Raw genomic sequence first — 17,909 nt, 5'->3', positions numbered from 1 at the left:
TTTTCCTGGAGCAAATTAGTTGGTGGAAATCATCAAGAAAGGGGTATTTTTTGGAATAGTGAACTTTATGCAGATACTGATGAAGAGACCTAAATTATTTTGTAGCTGTAACTGTGAATGCTGGAGGTTAGCAGTGAGGCAGCCAGTCAGTAGAGATTTTAACCCTAGAACTGACAAATGTGAGAAGGGAGTCCACTGGGCAGAGTGGGAATTGTTATGAAAATGCAAGAATTCAGTTTATGAAATATAAGTTTTTGATACATGGTAGTAGATACATAAAAAGAAATATGTCACTGGGTCAAACACTTGGCAAGACACGCCGCACCGTGCCCTAAGAATTAAATTGTGCAATGTGGTTTATTTAAATACTATGCAATTAAGAAAGCATGCTTCTCTCCTGAAATTCAGCCCAGTACTTCCAAGCATGAGTCACATTTGCATTTCTGACATGATTTCCTATCAGATATCATGCCCTGAGCAATGCTTCTTTTGGAGAGACATAAATTTAACAATGTTGCACCAGAGAAGACCATTGCTGGTTACTCACAGACCAACCAGCTCTTCAGACAACAGTGTAAAATAATGGTAAAATTTCATCTCCTGATCCACCGACAGCCTAAAACCCAACATCGCAGTTGGCCCATGACTTCCCTCAACCATCCTTCTCCCCAACTCCTAACCCCAATGGTTGGCTTAAGGGTCCAGCATGCCTTCCCATTGATTTCTACCCGCCCCTAATCCTCCCACAAAGCGTACCCTCACTCACACAATTTTCTCAATAATTCCAATCACCAACGTCCATTGTCCAGTATACTATCACCTCCAATGGCAGCCCAATCTCCATTAGTACTGACTTGATTGCCCAACCTACCCCTGCGTTCCTCGGCTACTCACCCAATTACCAATCAGATTCACCCAGACCAATTCAACCCTGGTCCCAGTCCACTACCAGTCCTCTTCACTACTCCATCTTTGCAGCTTGGCCCTGGGTAGCACATAATCTTTCAAGAAAATGTGCATGCACATTAAGTAAAATCTAAACTGGAATTTTTAAAACTCTGTCAGAGTTGGCTGTGAAAGACTCTGGTGGAACAACCATCAGGTATTTATTCATGAAGATGCAGGCACAAGCAAAACAGTTTTGGTTATACAAAACAGGAAATTGGAAGAAGTCAAGCAGCATCTGTGGATTCAAGAAGGGTTTGAGTCAAGACCCTGCATTAGGGCTATGTCTGCTTTGGTTATTTTGGAAGATTTCAGAAGATGCATTCTAATATTTTCAAAACAATTATTTTCTTGCTCCTAACTCAAGATACACAGCTGTGTATTATATAGAAAAGTTTCAGCTGCTCTCACAAAAAAAGTCATTAATATGGTTTAAGAAACAAGGCATAAGGAAAGTGTATATTCTGCAATGACCCATGTAACATATGGCAAGGGGCAAGGAGTAAGCAAAATGGATTACAGCAACTCACACTTTAAGTGACAATACTGGCATACAAGAAGTGGGCCTCCATGATGTTCTGTGAGCATAACAAAATTTTGGTGCTTACACTTTTAATTCCCAACTTTGACACATGTAATACAGCATATGTCAACAGCATGCACTGTACAAGCCTCAACTACTTAAAGAATCTGCATGCAAAACTGCAGTTCATGAGACATGAATAATTTAGCACATTCCAGTCAAGGAGATAACACTTGTCTTCACATTATTCTCATTAACAAGTTCATAGCAGAAAATTAATATGGTAACAAAGCCATACTAAAACACAATTATGAGCACAGTTAGATTGAACAGAAATACAAAAGAGAAAGTAAACAACTTATTTATTTCTGAAGACTTACACTGCTCTGTTACCAATTGTTCAAGGAGAACAAAACAAATTCATGGTTCAGTTCCTTGCTCTATGGTTTCCATTTTGTAATAACTCTCAAAACAAGTAAAGCAATTATAGAAGATAATTTCCCATAATTTACTGCACTCTGGAACTTTGCATTTTACAGTTCTAAACCAGAAAAATATAAAACCAAGCTTTAAAGGTTTTCTAACTTCCAAGGTATCCTGTCCAGTGGAAATAAGTGTCAAAACAACTTCAGGTATAAGGTCTTAATCTTTCCATCTTCTACATACTAAGCGCCACAATAACTTATACTACAGACATGCACATAAGACAGCCACTGCATCTATGTTTTCTTTCTTTCTCATGTTTCCTTTAAGAATTATTCTTCCTCCCACATTTTGTGATATATGGGAATCCAGTACCATCAAATTGTCCTCTTACTCTTTTGCAACTACTCGAAACATCACCGTCCTCAGTCCCATACCATTCTTATTCAGAACATCATAAACTACATAATGACATGCAAATTGTAACCTTGATCAACAGAGCTAACACATACCCAATCCCAGCAACAACTTCGGTCAAAAGAGACCATGGCTTTGCAGCAACTTTTCTCTCAATCCTCTTCACAGAAGTGAGACACCGAATCTCCAACATGTGAGTTAATGTACTGACAAGTAACAAACTGTTCAACCCAACCTTCAGCAACACCACTCTAGAACCAAGATCTTGAAACTATGTTCGGCTGATGACACGTACTTATTTTTTCACTTAGAGACCAAGTTCAAAGAAGCTGCTGACTCCTTTACTTCAAGCCTTTAAAAGAACAAGTCTTTGAAATGCCAAAAATCCAGAACAAAAACATTCTCAATGACCTTCCCCCACCACTCAACACAGCCCCAAAAATCAAAATATAATTAGAGACACTAGAAAACATGGATTATTTTCCATATCTCAGAGAAGACCCGAGTTATTCACCAATAACTGTACTATGTAGCATCAGTCTTTGGCCAATCCTGTATTCAAAAGCCAATACCTCAATCCAAGGCAGTATTGAGCACTTATCACTTGTTCCAACAAAGATCACAAGACTCCTTGTGAAAAAGAGAACAGAAGATAACATTCAAGGATATCTCTTCTCCGATTTCTGCAGCAAAATCCAAATAATTTCTCTGTGGAATGTGCTCAGCAAGTTCCTCACTGCACTTTCCCCACAGCAAGCAGGAAAAAAATCTTTAAGTATCTATTTTTTTTTACCCAGTTTGATACTTGTATCAATTAAATCTTTTAAACACCTCACCATACTTATCATACTCTCAGAATCAAAGGTAAAAAGCCTCAGATCAATTTAAACCAAAAAAGTCGCTACGGAATCCCTTATCAAACATCCAGCAAAGCCGCTTATGACTTGAAAAATATTGTAAACACCTTGTCAGTATTTTGAATATCATATAATAACAAGATTAATTCATAACTGATTCTGCAGGACCATACAACAGATCTAAATGCCCGGCTACGTATAGTGATAAATATTCCATTCCTGTTTCAGGGCTCTACTGAAAGATGCAACAAAACTTGGGATATAACTTATCATCCAGCACAGTTGTTCAACTGTCAAATCCTTGTGAGGGAACCTTTCAGAGTCAGGTACAATGTTTTGGTGTCTCAAAGTTCAGAAAAGCAACTTATTGTGTACGTCTTAACATCCTGTCACGTATTTTCATTGACAGAGAGAAAAAGTTAACGACACAATAAAGTATTTGAAGGATGGACAAGAGCTCTACATATTATTTTAAACTAGAATTGCATTTAAACTACAATTTCATAACAAAATCACTAAAATTGATAACAGATGACTAAAATTGGGAGATGAGAATTATGATAACTTAGAGGGCAAACAAAAGGTTTCACTCCTTACTGAGAGCCTGTAGGAATCAAAAAAGTTGTTAACAATCCAGTAAACAGTAAGAAAAAAACCTTTCCTACCCTTGAAGAATAGAGAATCTGGGTAAATGATCTAAAAACCAGAACATCATATCAGATTTTAGATTCAAATTTAGATTTAGCTATCACATATGCATCAAAACATACAGCAAAATATGTTGTTTGCATTAACAACCAACATCTGAATTATTGCTTCTAGTACAAAAATTCATTTTTGAAATTTCTTAAGTGACTTTTTAACAAAAAGCAAACATGGTTTTTCCTGGTATTGTTTTTATCATCAACACCTAGTACAATATCAGATGCTGAATTCCTTAGTGGTTCAGTAGTTGAACACACAATTTGTACTCGCAGGTAAAAAGGTGAGCAAACAGTATTGAACAAACATGACTCGTGTTTGAATATAAAATCAGCTATAAAAATTATGAACTTTTTGGCAGGGTGAAAGGGAGAAAATATATACCAGGGTGGGATTACTGTTCCTTCTTATCAGCCAATAACCTTTATTAGAAGCCCGTGTGAAATCTTGTGTAAGAACTGAATGAGACTAAACTCGATGCATCTCAACATACACTTGTAAGTTCCCCAGGTAAATAAAACAGAGGTACCAATCCATACCATACTCCAACAGAGAGCTACACTTCTCAGAAGAGAATGGAGTGAGGACAATAGATGGTATATACAAATAATTTGCTAACTTGTATTGTGCTGGAATCATTTTCAACATCAGCACGGTGCTGGAAGTATATTGACAACATAACATTAGAATACATATGCATTTTAGTGCAAATCACCAACTCTTCGAAGACTCCAATGCAACCGAGGGCCTTGTACCAAATGTGTCAATATTATAACTTTATCTAGATAGCATTTAATTGCATAGCTCCAACAGCAGGGTGATATTTAGAGAAAGAGCATAGAACAGGCCCTTCTGACCCAGCATCTTCAAAAGCAAAGATCAACAACTGATACTTGTATCAGATTTACCAGCTGGACTTTGGCCATGTATATACACAACCATCATAAGTCAAAGATACTCACAAGTTTCCAAATATCCAAAACAAAAATCAGTATTCCTCACAGCAGAAGTATCATACAAAGTTATACAACTATTCTCACTGGAAAAAGGCACAAGCAAGACAGAAGGAATGGCTGCAGCAACAAGAGATATATATGATAACCATATTCAACAATGTCTTATTTTAACCTGTGCTCCATTCATTTTCTCCACTTTTATCTGCTCCACCGCTGCTCTAATTCTTCAGGACAGAGATGCTTGCCCAATAAATTTAACTGCTTTATCAGCGACCCTGCATTATAAATTCAGAAATGGAGGCATTTTCTGAAATGTCAAGGTTCAGTTTAATTTGGAAATAACAAAGTAAACTGTGCCCAAATGTAACTAAATCAAGACAAAACCTAGAACTAAGCCAATGTGGAAAACAGCATTCATAGGAGACAACTGTCATTAACCATATATGAAAGAGATAGTCGAACCACATCCATTCAATATTCAGTGGTTTCCCATTTCTGATTTTTTCCCCCACTGTCAGCAGTCTGAGTCTTTTCATTATTTACATGACTCAAGAATGAGATAATATTACATGGAAGAGTGCAGGCTCCAAAATCACCCAAGCAGCTCAGTTATATATAGAACAACACAGCTTGCTTGATTAGCATTGAATTTACCTTCTTAAACATTCCTTCACCAACGTTGCAATATGGCTATAGGGTGTGTGTTATTCAACAAGATACACTGCAACATATCACCAAGGTTAGGTCACTAGCCCTTCCCAAATCTACAAACTTGAAAGATAAGGGCAGCAGGCACTTGGGAATGGGCAAATCTCTCTCCAACTTAATCTGGATATATGTTGGTTGTCTTCATCAACATCCTCAAACTCCCTATCCAATACTGTTGCAGACGCACCAGCTCTACATAGATTATAATGACATGAGAAGAATGCCCTCCACCCTCAATAAATAGTTTGCTAGTGATGGATCTAATTTATGAATTAGTAAAAATACACAGTTAAGTATTATTATGTACAAATATACATACATCATAAACTAGGAGCAGAAAATGCCACTTAAACCCTCAAATTTGCCCTTCCATTCAATAAGAACATATCAAATCTGATCATAATCTCAATTCCACATTTCAATGTACCTACAATAACTTCACTGCCTTCCTCTGTGATAAAAAAAAACAAAAAAGACTTTCTCACACTGCCTTTCTTGGAAGAAAGTTCTGAAGCTCAAGTACATTTGAAAAAAAAAATCATTGTTAACTATCAATCCATAAAAAATATTAAAAGTCCAAGGTAAATTTTCAAAGAAGGGTTCATGTTTTGCAGACTCACTTGACAGTCATAGATTTGGCTCTTGGTTCCCAACATCCTCAAAATTCCAAAGATCAAGAATAATCACCATAAACTCTGGAGAACTGTGAACCGGACATACAGCTGTGTGTGAATATTTCTTTGGTCCCCAACTCATTAAGTAAGGCTCCATACCAGAACAAGAACATAAAATTTCAGCAAGTTAGTAAAAGAATTTAAAATATGTGCAATGGTGCTCTTGAGTATTTGGAGTGATTTTGGTCACTGTTTTTTTCCAATATTCCATGTAGGTTTGCCAAAAGTCTCCTCAATATTTCTTTTACCATCTGACAAGAAATTTAGTGCTATATTAAAACATGTATCCTATGCAAGCCAAGAAAAAGACATTGCAACTTGATGTATAGTTTGCCATTACCTCTGAACACAAAAATATGTAGGGTTATTATAAAAAGAATCTTGTTTCCCCAATAGGTTGAACTGTGCCAAAACATTATCTTGTATCATGTAAAACTATTTTGTCACTGCAGGTAACCAGAATATATCAGGTCCGTAATAATACTAACAGACTAATTCTGATGAAGGGCAAATAACAGCTGCTATACTATACAGGTGAACATACATACCTACTGTATATTAATAAAATTAAGTTCCTCTATCAATATTTTGATAACAAAACTTAACATTGCTATTGCCAGAACCTCCTTACATAAACATATTTTCATATACATAACTAGGTATTCTACATTAGTTCTATATTAATCCCAGCAAATGAATTTTATATTAGTTTCCATCAGTTACAATTCTTTTAAAACATTGTTGGGTATCTGCTGATCCCATTCAGGAAAAGGTTCATGAGGTTTTCACATAGGCCAGTTTTTTAAGGTCAGACTATCAATAGAAGTCAACAGTTTGCAGCAAGTGTAAGTGTGATGCAGTGAGGAAAGCTTTGTGCGAATAAAGTAGCTTACTTAATACAAATTACTTAACACTGGGAAAACAATAAACATTTATGACCAATAAATAGCCAATGTGTAAACACGTAAAATGTTTTACTAAAAGCATACTTGTCAAGAAAGCATTTTTTCTAATTTCCTGAATCAATGGGACAGCAACTGGACAAAAGGGTTTACTTACAATGATGTTACATGTCTAGCGTCAGAGATCAATAGCATATTTAAGTTACATTACCACATAACCAATTACTGCAACTTGTGAGTTGTTCCATCAAAAATGCACATATAGAGCATGAAAAATATGAAATACCGATGTTATCTTTTTCTCCCAATCAACATTTTGGTATCTGTAAACTCTTAAAATTGTACTCCCATTTACTTGGTTTCTGCCTTTATTAAAATGACTATTTCCTCACAATCAAAAATAACCAATATGTTTTTCTCCCTTGCTAAATTTCATAAGCCATTTATTATTTTTGAGTAGTATTAGTGGTTCTGTCACCAGTCCCTAATGTCATTTTTATCTGCGTCAGGGAATTTGTATGATGTGAAAGAGAGGCTGCGATTTAAATCTATGACTTTGTAATTTGTACCCAAATACACTGTTACCATCGCTACTTCACTTCCTTTGACATTCTTTCTTGACCACTCACCCAAACATTGCAAAGAATACAACAGAGTGTAAACTTACATACAAATCCAATATTAAGATTACTCTGCACCTTCGCAAATGGAAAATGAATTACTTATTATATATAATATGTAATGATTTTATATCAAAGAACTTCCTAAACTTGCTATTGAAAATATTGATTTGGAGTCCAAATAATAGATGACAGTTATTAAGCCTTCTAGAATTCTGCATGTTAAAGGTGTACAACAATTCTAATGTCAGAGCCCTGATCGGTTGTAGTTTTCAACCATAATTCAATTTGCATAGACCCTTTAAAGAAGAAAGACTTTAAGGCTCTTCGCAGGAGAGCTATTATCAAATTAAATTTGACACTGAAGCATTTACAGATATATTGGGATAGTGAATGAAAAGCTTGGTCATCGAGTTAGGTTTTAATGAGCTTCTTTAAAGATAGAAATACAGGAGAATTTCAAGCTTTGTGACTTATAGTGAACACTCATATAGTGAAGCAGGATTGGTCAACTGCCAGCACTGACAAATGCAAGTGTGGCAATACTGGTCAATAAGGGGATTCTACATTCAGCTGAAGAAAGAATTACGCAAAAATCAAAAGATGGATAAAAATGTATTCTAAAAAAATGTTACTCAAACTGAACAAGCTAGATGCACATGAGCCCAAAGCTGATTAGAGGTGATGTGATTCAGTCCTGTGTAAAACTGCTCTGACAGTCTGCCCTAGTGGTGACAATTTTTCAGCTAATGGTCAGGGTGAAACCAATTTATATTCGCCAAAGCCCTATTGCCTACTAAATTCATTGTCCATTTCTCCATCACCGAAGCTCACTTATTGATCTTATTCTTCAATCACTTCGCTACAAAGTGGGTAATGACAAAAAGTAGCTGAATGGAGGGGTGGGGGAAGAAATTATAGAGAAGGGTGTTTGAGACCCAAGATTATGAGTAATTTATGAAACATAGACCACTTTTCACATCTCAGATGCCACTTCACAATGAGGAAAAATATGATGATAAAATTCGCAATCACATTCAGTAAACCAGCAATGCTTTTGACTGTCTTAAGATAAAGAATATTTGAGCTTTAAGGACTTCAATCCCAATTGAAGGTTCATGGTGTACCAGGCATCAACAACCCCTGTTTCTGAGACTCAGGCTATCTACCTTCAGCACATAACTCAAATCAGTGGAGAGATACTATTAATGCCACCACAAAATCCTCCAAACCCATTGGTAGGATAAATAAACAACTGTTAATATCACCTTCTAGGCTAGTGTCAACATTTAGTTGGCTCTATGGCTGAATCCCAAAGCAGACTCTGTAATTCATGCTCCATCATGGAAGGAAATCACCAAGTGACAACAAAGTTAAGGACTGGCCTCAAAGCTTCCAGGAGAAATTGAGTTAGCAGCACCGTGGGTCACGATTGCAAGAGTTGGAGAAAGAGTGTTGCGTATGGTATTGAGAACCTTGCATCCATTTATCCAGGGCACATGTGAGCAAAGCATTAATGGTAGAAGGAGCCCAACAGTTCCCAAGCTACTATGAAGTGCTTCCTATCGACAGCCAGAGGAATAGTTCCAAATCTACTACAATATGCTTCCTATCCCACCCACAGAAGTTGTTGTGGGTCCCACACTAGTCTCCTCAGAACACAGTGAACCTCAGTGGAAACAAGTAATCCTCAATCCTGAGGGAACTGCCAAAGAAAAAGAGGTAAGCAAAAGACGCAATCCAGATTATAGACAACGAAATAGTAATACATTCATTTCTGCCTCCATGAAAGGTGCTACCAACTAGATAAAGCATAAATTTGAATCCAAAGTCCTTATACTTAATTTTCTTTGCTGATCTTTCTTTTGACTCACTTAATTCCAAAATTCTAGACAGTTGATTAAAACGAGTCATCACAGAAATAGGCCCTTTTGCCCCATTCGTCCCAGCTGACCAAGACGTCCATCCGAGCTAACCCTACTTGCTTGCTTTTGCCCACATCCTTTTCTATACATGCCCAGTCACAGAGTCCCGTGGGCAGCCATGCAGCAGATCTGGTACAAAGGTTTCCAAAAGGACTTCAAGATGAAATTCAAATATATTTCAACTGAAACATCTTAGACTTAGTTCCATTGGAAAAATTAGTTATGCCTCCAAAATGCCAAAAATGTGCTCTGATGTTCAATGTCCAAGCTTATCACCACCTAAATAAGACTGATGCACTGGCTTCCTATCAAGAAGATATTTTTCGGGACCACAAATGGAAATACCTGCAATCAAAATTTTATGATGAGTTTTCCACTTAATTCCATTCCAATATCAGAAAGCATCTGTTTCTGAACATACACTACACAGATACGTGATAAAGGACATAAATGCCTCAATACAAAAGATAGCAATTTGAAACCTGATGAATAAGTTAATCGCAATTAAGCTTCTTCTTTTGCAAGCTAATGAACTGCATGAAACTGATACAATGAAATTAAAATCCATTCTTGTGCTCCTCCTTGGAATTTGTTAATTTGTCTCCAAAGAGATTGTCAAAAATGATCCAATATTTTATTTCTAATTTTTTTTCATCTAGTATACTTGCAATGCTAAAAGAAGCTTCTGAAATTATTAAAAATCCTTTACAGGACTTCAAGCAGCACTGAGTAAATTATAAACCATTTCCCCAACATGCCACAAACTGGATTTTTACAATCTGCCCTGACCAGCACAGACTGGTTCCAATTACTTCTATTGCACTATGAGCCAGGACACAATCCTGATAGTAAAACATTCAGTATTGGTGAGGGGGTGGGGTAGGACACTATGCACTCACTTTTAAAAGAGTAGGTCTCTTTTCAATATATACTTCATGCATTTATGACCACTGCAATGCTTTCTAACTTGACAATTCCCTTGTGCTATCATCCTAAAAGGACCAATCCAAGATTGTTCGGTTGGGAATTGTAATGTTTCAGCATCCCACCACTAAAGCATTTTAACCACAGAACAGGCCCTTTAAGGAGGTCAGCATTATTTTCATCCTTTGCAAAACTGAGTAATACAGTAAACCACTACCAGTCTATTAAAACTTTACCATTCAAACTCTGATTTCCTCAATGTCTCTTGGAATTTAAGGTCTAATTCTGTACCTCACAGGAGACGGTTCTGATTAATTAGAGTAAATTAATCATATGCAGAAAAACTACAAATGCGAATAAAATCTTTACAAAACTGCCTGAAGTCGCATGTACCAGTCTTCCAAGATATCTTGTTCTGTAGAATAATAAGTAAATGGTAACAGCGTGCTGTCGCAGTAAACCAGCAAAAATTCAAAGGTAAAATCATAAAAGACTCCAGGATGACTCTGGTATGGTTCACTCCAGGTATTACCAAGATAATCAACAGAGCCTGTCTGTTTACACTATAGACACAGCAGGCATCTTTGATCATTGATAACAGAACAGTGATGGGCAGATGCTGGAGAAATAATGTCAGGCTTAACTGATGTCACTTTATGAACAGTTTCATAACAGATTACAAACTTTTATTAAGAGATATTCTGAGCAAAGACCTGTCATGTACCTGATAAAAAAAATGTACTGTGCAGGTGTGCGCCTCAATAGTAACAATACATCAAATTCAAACTAAAAGTAAAATGTATAGAATCAAATTAGCAAATGTGATATAGAGAAAACATTAATTTCACAAAGCACTCTCAAATTTAATTATCCCAGGTGTATTTGAAGTCAGTGCCCCAATTGGAAAGGTGCCAATTTATAACATTGTCAGAACTGGACAAAGAACAAAACCAAAAGGATGAGATGGGTGGAAAATAACAAACCACAGGTATTGGTTTAACCCTTAATGTTAGTCTAATGACTTTTCTATGTCATGTATGAGGACAGAGGTCATGTCATAATCCATTTTCATGCCATACCTTAGGTTCTGATGTGCAGTCACTTCCAGAAATGTCCATGTTTACTTTGTCACAGATCAACATTTAAACATTGTGTTCTAAGCTCTGTTTCTAATTCGAAACAATACTCACTTTGCTCGGTTTAAAATCATTTTCCAAAGAACTGAATGCTCTTACTGACATTGCCATCTGCACTCAAACCTTTTTATCTGCATTTTAATTGTCGGTATTTTTCCCAAAATTATGATAGATCCAATGTTGACAGTCGCATGAGTAGTGTTCACAGAAATCAGTAAATTTGTAAACCAATTTTAAAAAGCTAATAAAAAGCACGTGTTTGGTAAAGACGTTTATCTCAATGAAAGAAAACGTGCCAAATAATCAAATGCAAATATAAAAGCGAACACAGCCACTTGATTCCCACTGCGCCTTCCCCCCTCTGCAGTCATAACAGGGGGTATCAAGCATCTTGTAAAAACATGTTTATCGCCTATCAAAATACAAGCCAGGGCGGAGTGTAAACACAAAAGGAAGTTGAGTAGTTGTGAGCCTCTTACCTTCTTTTTCTTTTCATCCTCTTTTGACATCTTGTTACTTTTGCTCGGCCTGCAGCTTTTCTGCTCCCCTGGCTGTTTGATTGTGATCTTGATCTCCGGAGGGCAGATATAATTCTCCAGGTTCTTGGGAGGTTTCTTGGGCCGTTTGGTGGTCTGGATCTTGAGTTTCAGGCTGCCCTCTGTGAAGTTCGCCTCCTTGATGGAAAACTCGTGTTCCTCCAGGCCGTCTCCCTGCATTGATTTATCGCTGTCTGTGATGGAGTTGGAGTCCTGGCTACAACAGGCACTCTCCTCGTCGTCCTGATCCAGCCTTCCCCCGTTCATCTGGCTCCCAGACGACTGCATCAAAGCTCCAGGAGAGACTGCAGACTTGGTACTACTGCCGGCCGACCTGAAATCCCCATCAGCCGGCTTCTGCCTGCAGCCCAACGCCGCCTCCCTCTGTTCCATCCCAACGTATGCGAAAGGCACAGAGAGTATGGAAAGCAGGAATTCAGCACTTTTCAGTGTCCCCCGTCACTCCAAAGTAATCCGATCTCCCAAATAAAACACACACTACAATCTGCAGAATGAAAAAAAAATACAAAGTAGATCTTAACAGTAAACAGCAAGTAAATATACTACAATCGTATTGAAATACCAATTCCTTCTGGATTATTGATGATTGAGGTAAATAAAATAACGCAGTTATTAACAGACTATCAAGACGTCCAAATAATTCAACTAAAACCCTTTACTGCTTAAAAGGACTCCTGCACCATCTCCCTCCACTACCACCCCCCAACACACACACGCCACAATCCAGTGAATTTTCAACAAGCATATACACTATTAAAATAACGGGCGCATTTTGTACTTCGATTTTGCGCCTTTATTGGTCTTAAAAATATACACGGCCCTCTTTTTCAAGGCAACTACATCTTTAAAAAAAAGTTAAACCGTGGTGCTAACCTCCGTCCCTCACCCCAACCAAAAAAAAATCCCATGAAAATGAGCTTCATATCCCTTCGAATCAGTCCAACAGCCACGTTACGGGCTCCTGTCAAATGAATCCTCTACCTCCAGCGTACCGTTTACTTCATTTATTTGCTAAATCCGCCTTCGGTAATCCAGTTGCCTTTTAAAGGTCGACCATGTCAGATCTGTCATGTTGGAGTTGGTTGTCTTTTATATTTTTTTCTCTCTCTCTCCCTCTCTGCAGCGTCCAAGTACTCTGCACCCTCCGTAAAAGCTCTGAGATACAATGAGTTGAGGCTGAGAACTGCAGCTGCTGGAATCCGATGCTAGAGGCTCTCTAGCTCCACTCCAATCCGACCAAAAAGACGGACTTTTTTTTCAAACAACCGAATTGCACCATCGACTCCTTCTCACCGAACACGTACACATTTCTGTGTTGTTCTTAGACAATAATTGAAATCAACCACAAGGAAAACAAAAATCGCCTATTGCCACTTACTAACCCATGTCCAGCGCTGATAACCTGCGATCTCAACTAGTCCCAAAGCTCCCAGGGTCCTGAAAATGGCATGCTCCGATCTGTCAACTCGAGCAGTGAACAGGAGGCGAGCAGAGCCCGGTCTCGGCTCCGAGCCGCAGAGGGAGGAAAATGGCGCCTCCGATGCTCCGAGCTGCTAGTCTGTAGGAAATTCAATCCGCAAACAAGCCGGGCTCCCCGATCAATCGCCTTGTTTTGGAAGGGGGGTTCCTCGGGATGAAAGCACTTGTCGATGCGGGCGGCTCGCTGCTGTTCGCTGCCGCTGCGGAGCTCCGCAGTTTGCTAGGAGGGAGGGGAGGGGAGAGGAGAGGAGAGGAGGGGGGAGGTGGAAAGGGACGAGCCAACAGCGCACGGCAGTGATTGTTACAGCAACGGGCCTCCTACAATGCTAATTCCGAGCCGAGCTGGAGCAGCCTGCGCTTCTCACACCGCACAGCGTTTGCCTCTGCTCGTTACCTGCCTGTTGCCACATGGGGGAGGGGACGAGGGTGAGCTGCACTCACAATTAATCTGGCCCTTGCAATCACGCTTGGCACTCATGCCGAACACTGAGTGTGCGTGCGCGGGATTACCCTTAGTTGCATTTTAACACACACTAAATTTATTCCATTACATCTTACAGTCATGCGGCAGCCCACGCATGCTCCCTTTTCACTATTTCTTTGCAGGCGCTATTTTCCCCGTGCCCCCCGTTGTTGCTGTCATCCTACCGCGCGTGAACAGCGTGTCCCGACGTCGGTTTGCCGAGAACCCCCGCCCCCATCCCATCCCCACCCCACCCCACCCCACCACCCGTCACCGCGTGCTCGTGACATCACCCCTTCCAGTAGCGGCCCCGACATGCACTCACCCACGCCGGTGCGGCAAGTTGGCGGGTCTGCTTTGCAGTTTTTTTTCTTCTCCAAAAGCCTTGCCTGTTCGTGTACTTGGACCCCAGCCAGCATAATAAATGTAGACCCTCCGTAGACCTCTCAGACGCGCGAGTCACAACACGGGCAGCGTTGATGAAGTGGGGTGAAGCTAATCAAAGGATGAGTAGAGTTACCCCATCAGCAGGACAGCAGAACTAAAACAAACCCTAATTTATGTCCCTGTGCTTTCTATGTTGTACTTCAACAAATGATTATGCTAGCATTATAATTCATGAACCCCAGAGTAGCCATTTGGTTGGCATACTTATGGTAATACGGATAAGCTTACAAGAACATTTTTGTGTATTATACAGTTGTTGAAATGGGGTGTATACCTATCAGCAGTTTTAAGACTCCAAGAATATTCAAAAGTGCTTGCAATCCTACTATCCTAAAATATCACTTCAACGTCCCTGAGTGAACCTAGAACTCCCAAAATGAGTGCAGTTGAAGTAGCATCTCCAGAACTGAGGCTGTTCCAGAAACTAGCTCACCCCCACATTCTCAGGGATAATTCATAAGCTTGATGCATGTAGCACAGTGCTACCAAAGGAGGTTGCCCATGGGGTGCTCATTAAGCTCATGTTCTGACCTTTAAAGCAATTTTACCTTTGTTAAAGGGCAACAACTCCCACCATACAAACTTGTGCCACACAGTGGAAAAACACATTCCATAAGCCCAACCAAGTGGCATTTCATGAGAAAATGTCAAAGTTAAAACTTGGCAACCTCAGCAGTGTCATCTCAGCAAAGACCCAGCATTGAAAGAATGAGCTTGAGAAAGTCGCAATGTCACATTCGCACCTTAGTCAAAGAGTTAAAGTCATCCATTGACCCATGTTACATTTTTTTAAACATCCAATATTTGAGGAACATAAAAGTAATTTTTAAAAAAAGGATTGTAAAACAAAAATTAGCCAAGAACAGAAATTAATTATTTTCAGTATAACTCAGTGCTGTCGGAAGAGGTCCATTGAACTGAGAGTAAAATTGAGAGGCTTTAATTATGTGGAGAGAATAGAGAACTTGGGTAAGCTAAAAAAAATGAACTGATAGAATTGAATCATACAAGTGATGTTTTAAGATAAATAGAGACAACCTACTTGCTCTGCTGGTTAGAGAGATTACATCATTAATCAGCAAAAATAAAGTAAGAGGAATTTGAATCTTTTTGTACAGAATTGTCAGATTTCAAAATCAATTATATCAGTTAAAAAATAAAAAACAGACTTTCAACATATAAAAAGAAAACTGCAGATGCTGAAAATCTGAAACAAAAATAAAAATGCAGGACAACACATTTTTAGTGGGGTTATATTAAGGAGATGGTGCATTACAAGTTAGGGACAATATCACAGCTGCATTCAGTGAAGAAATAGAAAGCTCATTGACCAAGTTTATTTGGATAGAACTCGTATCTAATAAGGTGCCATTACTCTGAAGGGGTTATGCTATAGACCTCCAAATATCCCCAAGGACAGGCATATTAAGGAAAAGAGCAAAAAGCAAGGAAAAGGAATTTGAATATTTTTTGTAGAGTTGTCAGATTTTAAAATCAATTATATCAGGAAAAAAGAAAAAGAAACATTTTGTGTGTTTTCAAGTTCTACAACATGGGCTGGGAATTCCTTGGTCGTATGGGGTAGAATTTGTTGGTTTCTTGAAGCAGCATGTGGATTGAAGGATGTAGCGGATCTTGCACTGAGAAATGAGTCTGATCTGGTGACCGACCTTTCAGTGGATGAATACTTGGGAAACAGTAATCACAGCTCCTTAACCTTTAAAATAGCTGTGAATAAGGTTAAGAGTGTAGGACGGTGTTCATTTGGGGTGGGGGGGCAATTTATGAGGGCTTCAGAGGGGAGGGGCTAGGGAAAGTTAATTGGGAACAGTTGTTTTCAGGCAATTTACATCTGGCGTGGAGCTTGTTTAAAGATGAACTGCACAGAGTTCAGAACCAGCTTGTTTCAGTAAGAGAGAAGGACAAGGATGTTAAGGTACAGGAACCTTGCATCACAAGGGAGGTAGTTAATCTGGTCAAGAAGAAGTGAGACTTAGGAAGCAGGAACCAAACGGAACACTTGGGGACCATAAAGGAGCCAGAAGGGAATTAATAAAGGAGCTAGAAGGGGCTTAGGAGAGCCAGAAGTGGCCATGAAAGGGCCTTGGTGATTAGGATTAAATAGAATCCCAAGGCATTCTACACATACATCAAGAACAAGCGGATAACTGGAGAGTGGGTAGGACTGCTCAACGGTAAAGCAGGAAGCTTGTGCTTAGAGGCAAAGGATGTGGACGAGATCCTAAATGAGTACTTTGTGTTAGTATTTACCGAGGAGAGTGATGCAGAGTACATCGAGGTCAGAGCGGACAGCCAGTGTCTTTTCCCCAGGATTGAAATGTCTAGTCCCAGACAGCGTGTATTTAAAGTAAGAGGGGTAAGGTACAAAGGAGATGTGCAAGGAAGTTCTTTTTACAACAAGAGTGGTGGGGGCCTGCATTCTAGAGATCCAACATAAAGGTACAGTACACAGTTAATGTAAGAATCCTTAACAACGTTGATAAACAGAGGAATATTGACGTCCAGATACATGGGTACCTAAACATGGCACATGTTGATAAATTGTAAAAGAAAACATATGGCAGACTCACACTCTTTAGCTGAGGCATTGATTTCAAAAGCCAGTAAGTTATAAACATCATAAAACTAGTTTAGGCCACAATTAGAGTATTGCATTCATTGTATCACCTCATTGCAGGAAGGATATGAAGGCTTTGGAGAGGATGTAGAAGAGGTTTACCAGGATGCTGCCTGGTTTAAAAGGTGTGTGGTCTAAGGAGAAATTGGACACGCTGGGGCTGTTTCCTCTAGATCAGTGGAGACTAAAAGAAGATCTGATGGAGTTTATAAAATTATGCAAGGCATTGATAAAGTAGACAGCCAGGATCTAATACCTGAGGGCACATATTTAAGGTGAGAAGTAGAAAGTATGGAGGAGATGTGAGAGACAATTTTTTTGCATAGAGAGTGGTGGGAGCCTGGAAGGTGGAACAGGCTGATAACATAGGGGTGTTTGAGAGATTCTGAGTTAGGCACATAAACATGCAGAGAAGGGAGGGATGTGATTAATTAGGGGTGACTGGTTTAATTATTTCAGAACAACATCATGGGCCGAAGGATCCGTTCTGGCTGTAGTATTCTATGTTCCATGTTCTATATAAGTGCAAATGAATACCTGCTTCACCTAGTACTGCTTGTGTCTTTGAGAGGTGGGAAGGAAAGTGATAAAAAGATTGGTGTTGTGTATTGTG

The 17,909-nt window shown here is 39.0% G+C and overlaps 1 protein-coding gene across 4 annotated transcripts in view; it reads right to left on the bottom strand.

Moving 5' to 3' along the window:
- The window catches only part of setbp1 (SET binding protein 1), a 265,306-nt gene extending 250,896 nt beyond the window's left edge, over positions 1-14,410 (bottom strand). Inside the window, exons 1-2 of one of the 4 annotated variants that reach the window (XM_072252440.1) lie at positions 13,262-14,410; positions 12,192-12,753 (exon numbers count right to left, since the gene is read on the bottom strand). In XM_072252440.1, the coding sequence (XP_072108541.1) occupies positions 12,192-12,641 (450 nt within the window). In that variant the 5' untranslated portion in view covers positions 12,642-12,753; positions 13,262-14,410. Of the gene's footprint in view, positions 1-12,191; positions 12,754-13,142; positions 13,227-13,261 lie in introns of those variants that run through there. The other 3 variants (XM_072252441.1, XM_072252442.1, XM_072252443.1) reach the window with 3 other exon arrangements.
- Between the last annotated feature and the right edge of the window lie 3,499 nt (positions 14,411-17,909).

This window comes from Mobula birostris, chromosome 3 (assembly GCF_030028105.1).
Source record: "Mobula birostris isolate sMobBir1 chromosome 3, sMobBir1.hap1, whole genome shotgun sequence".
Classification (NCBI taxonomy): domain Eukaryota; kingdom Metazoa; phylum Chordata; class Chondrichthyes; order Myliobatiformes; family Myliobatidae; genus Mobula; species Mobula birostris.
This window is presented reverse-complemented; position numbering and strand designations above follow the sequence as displayed.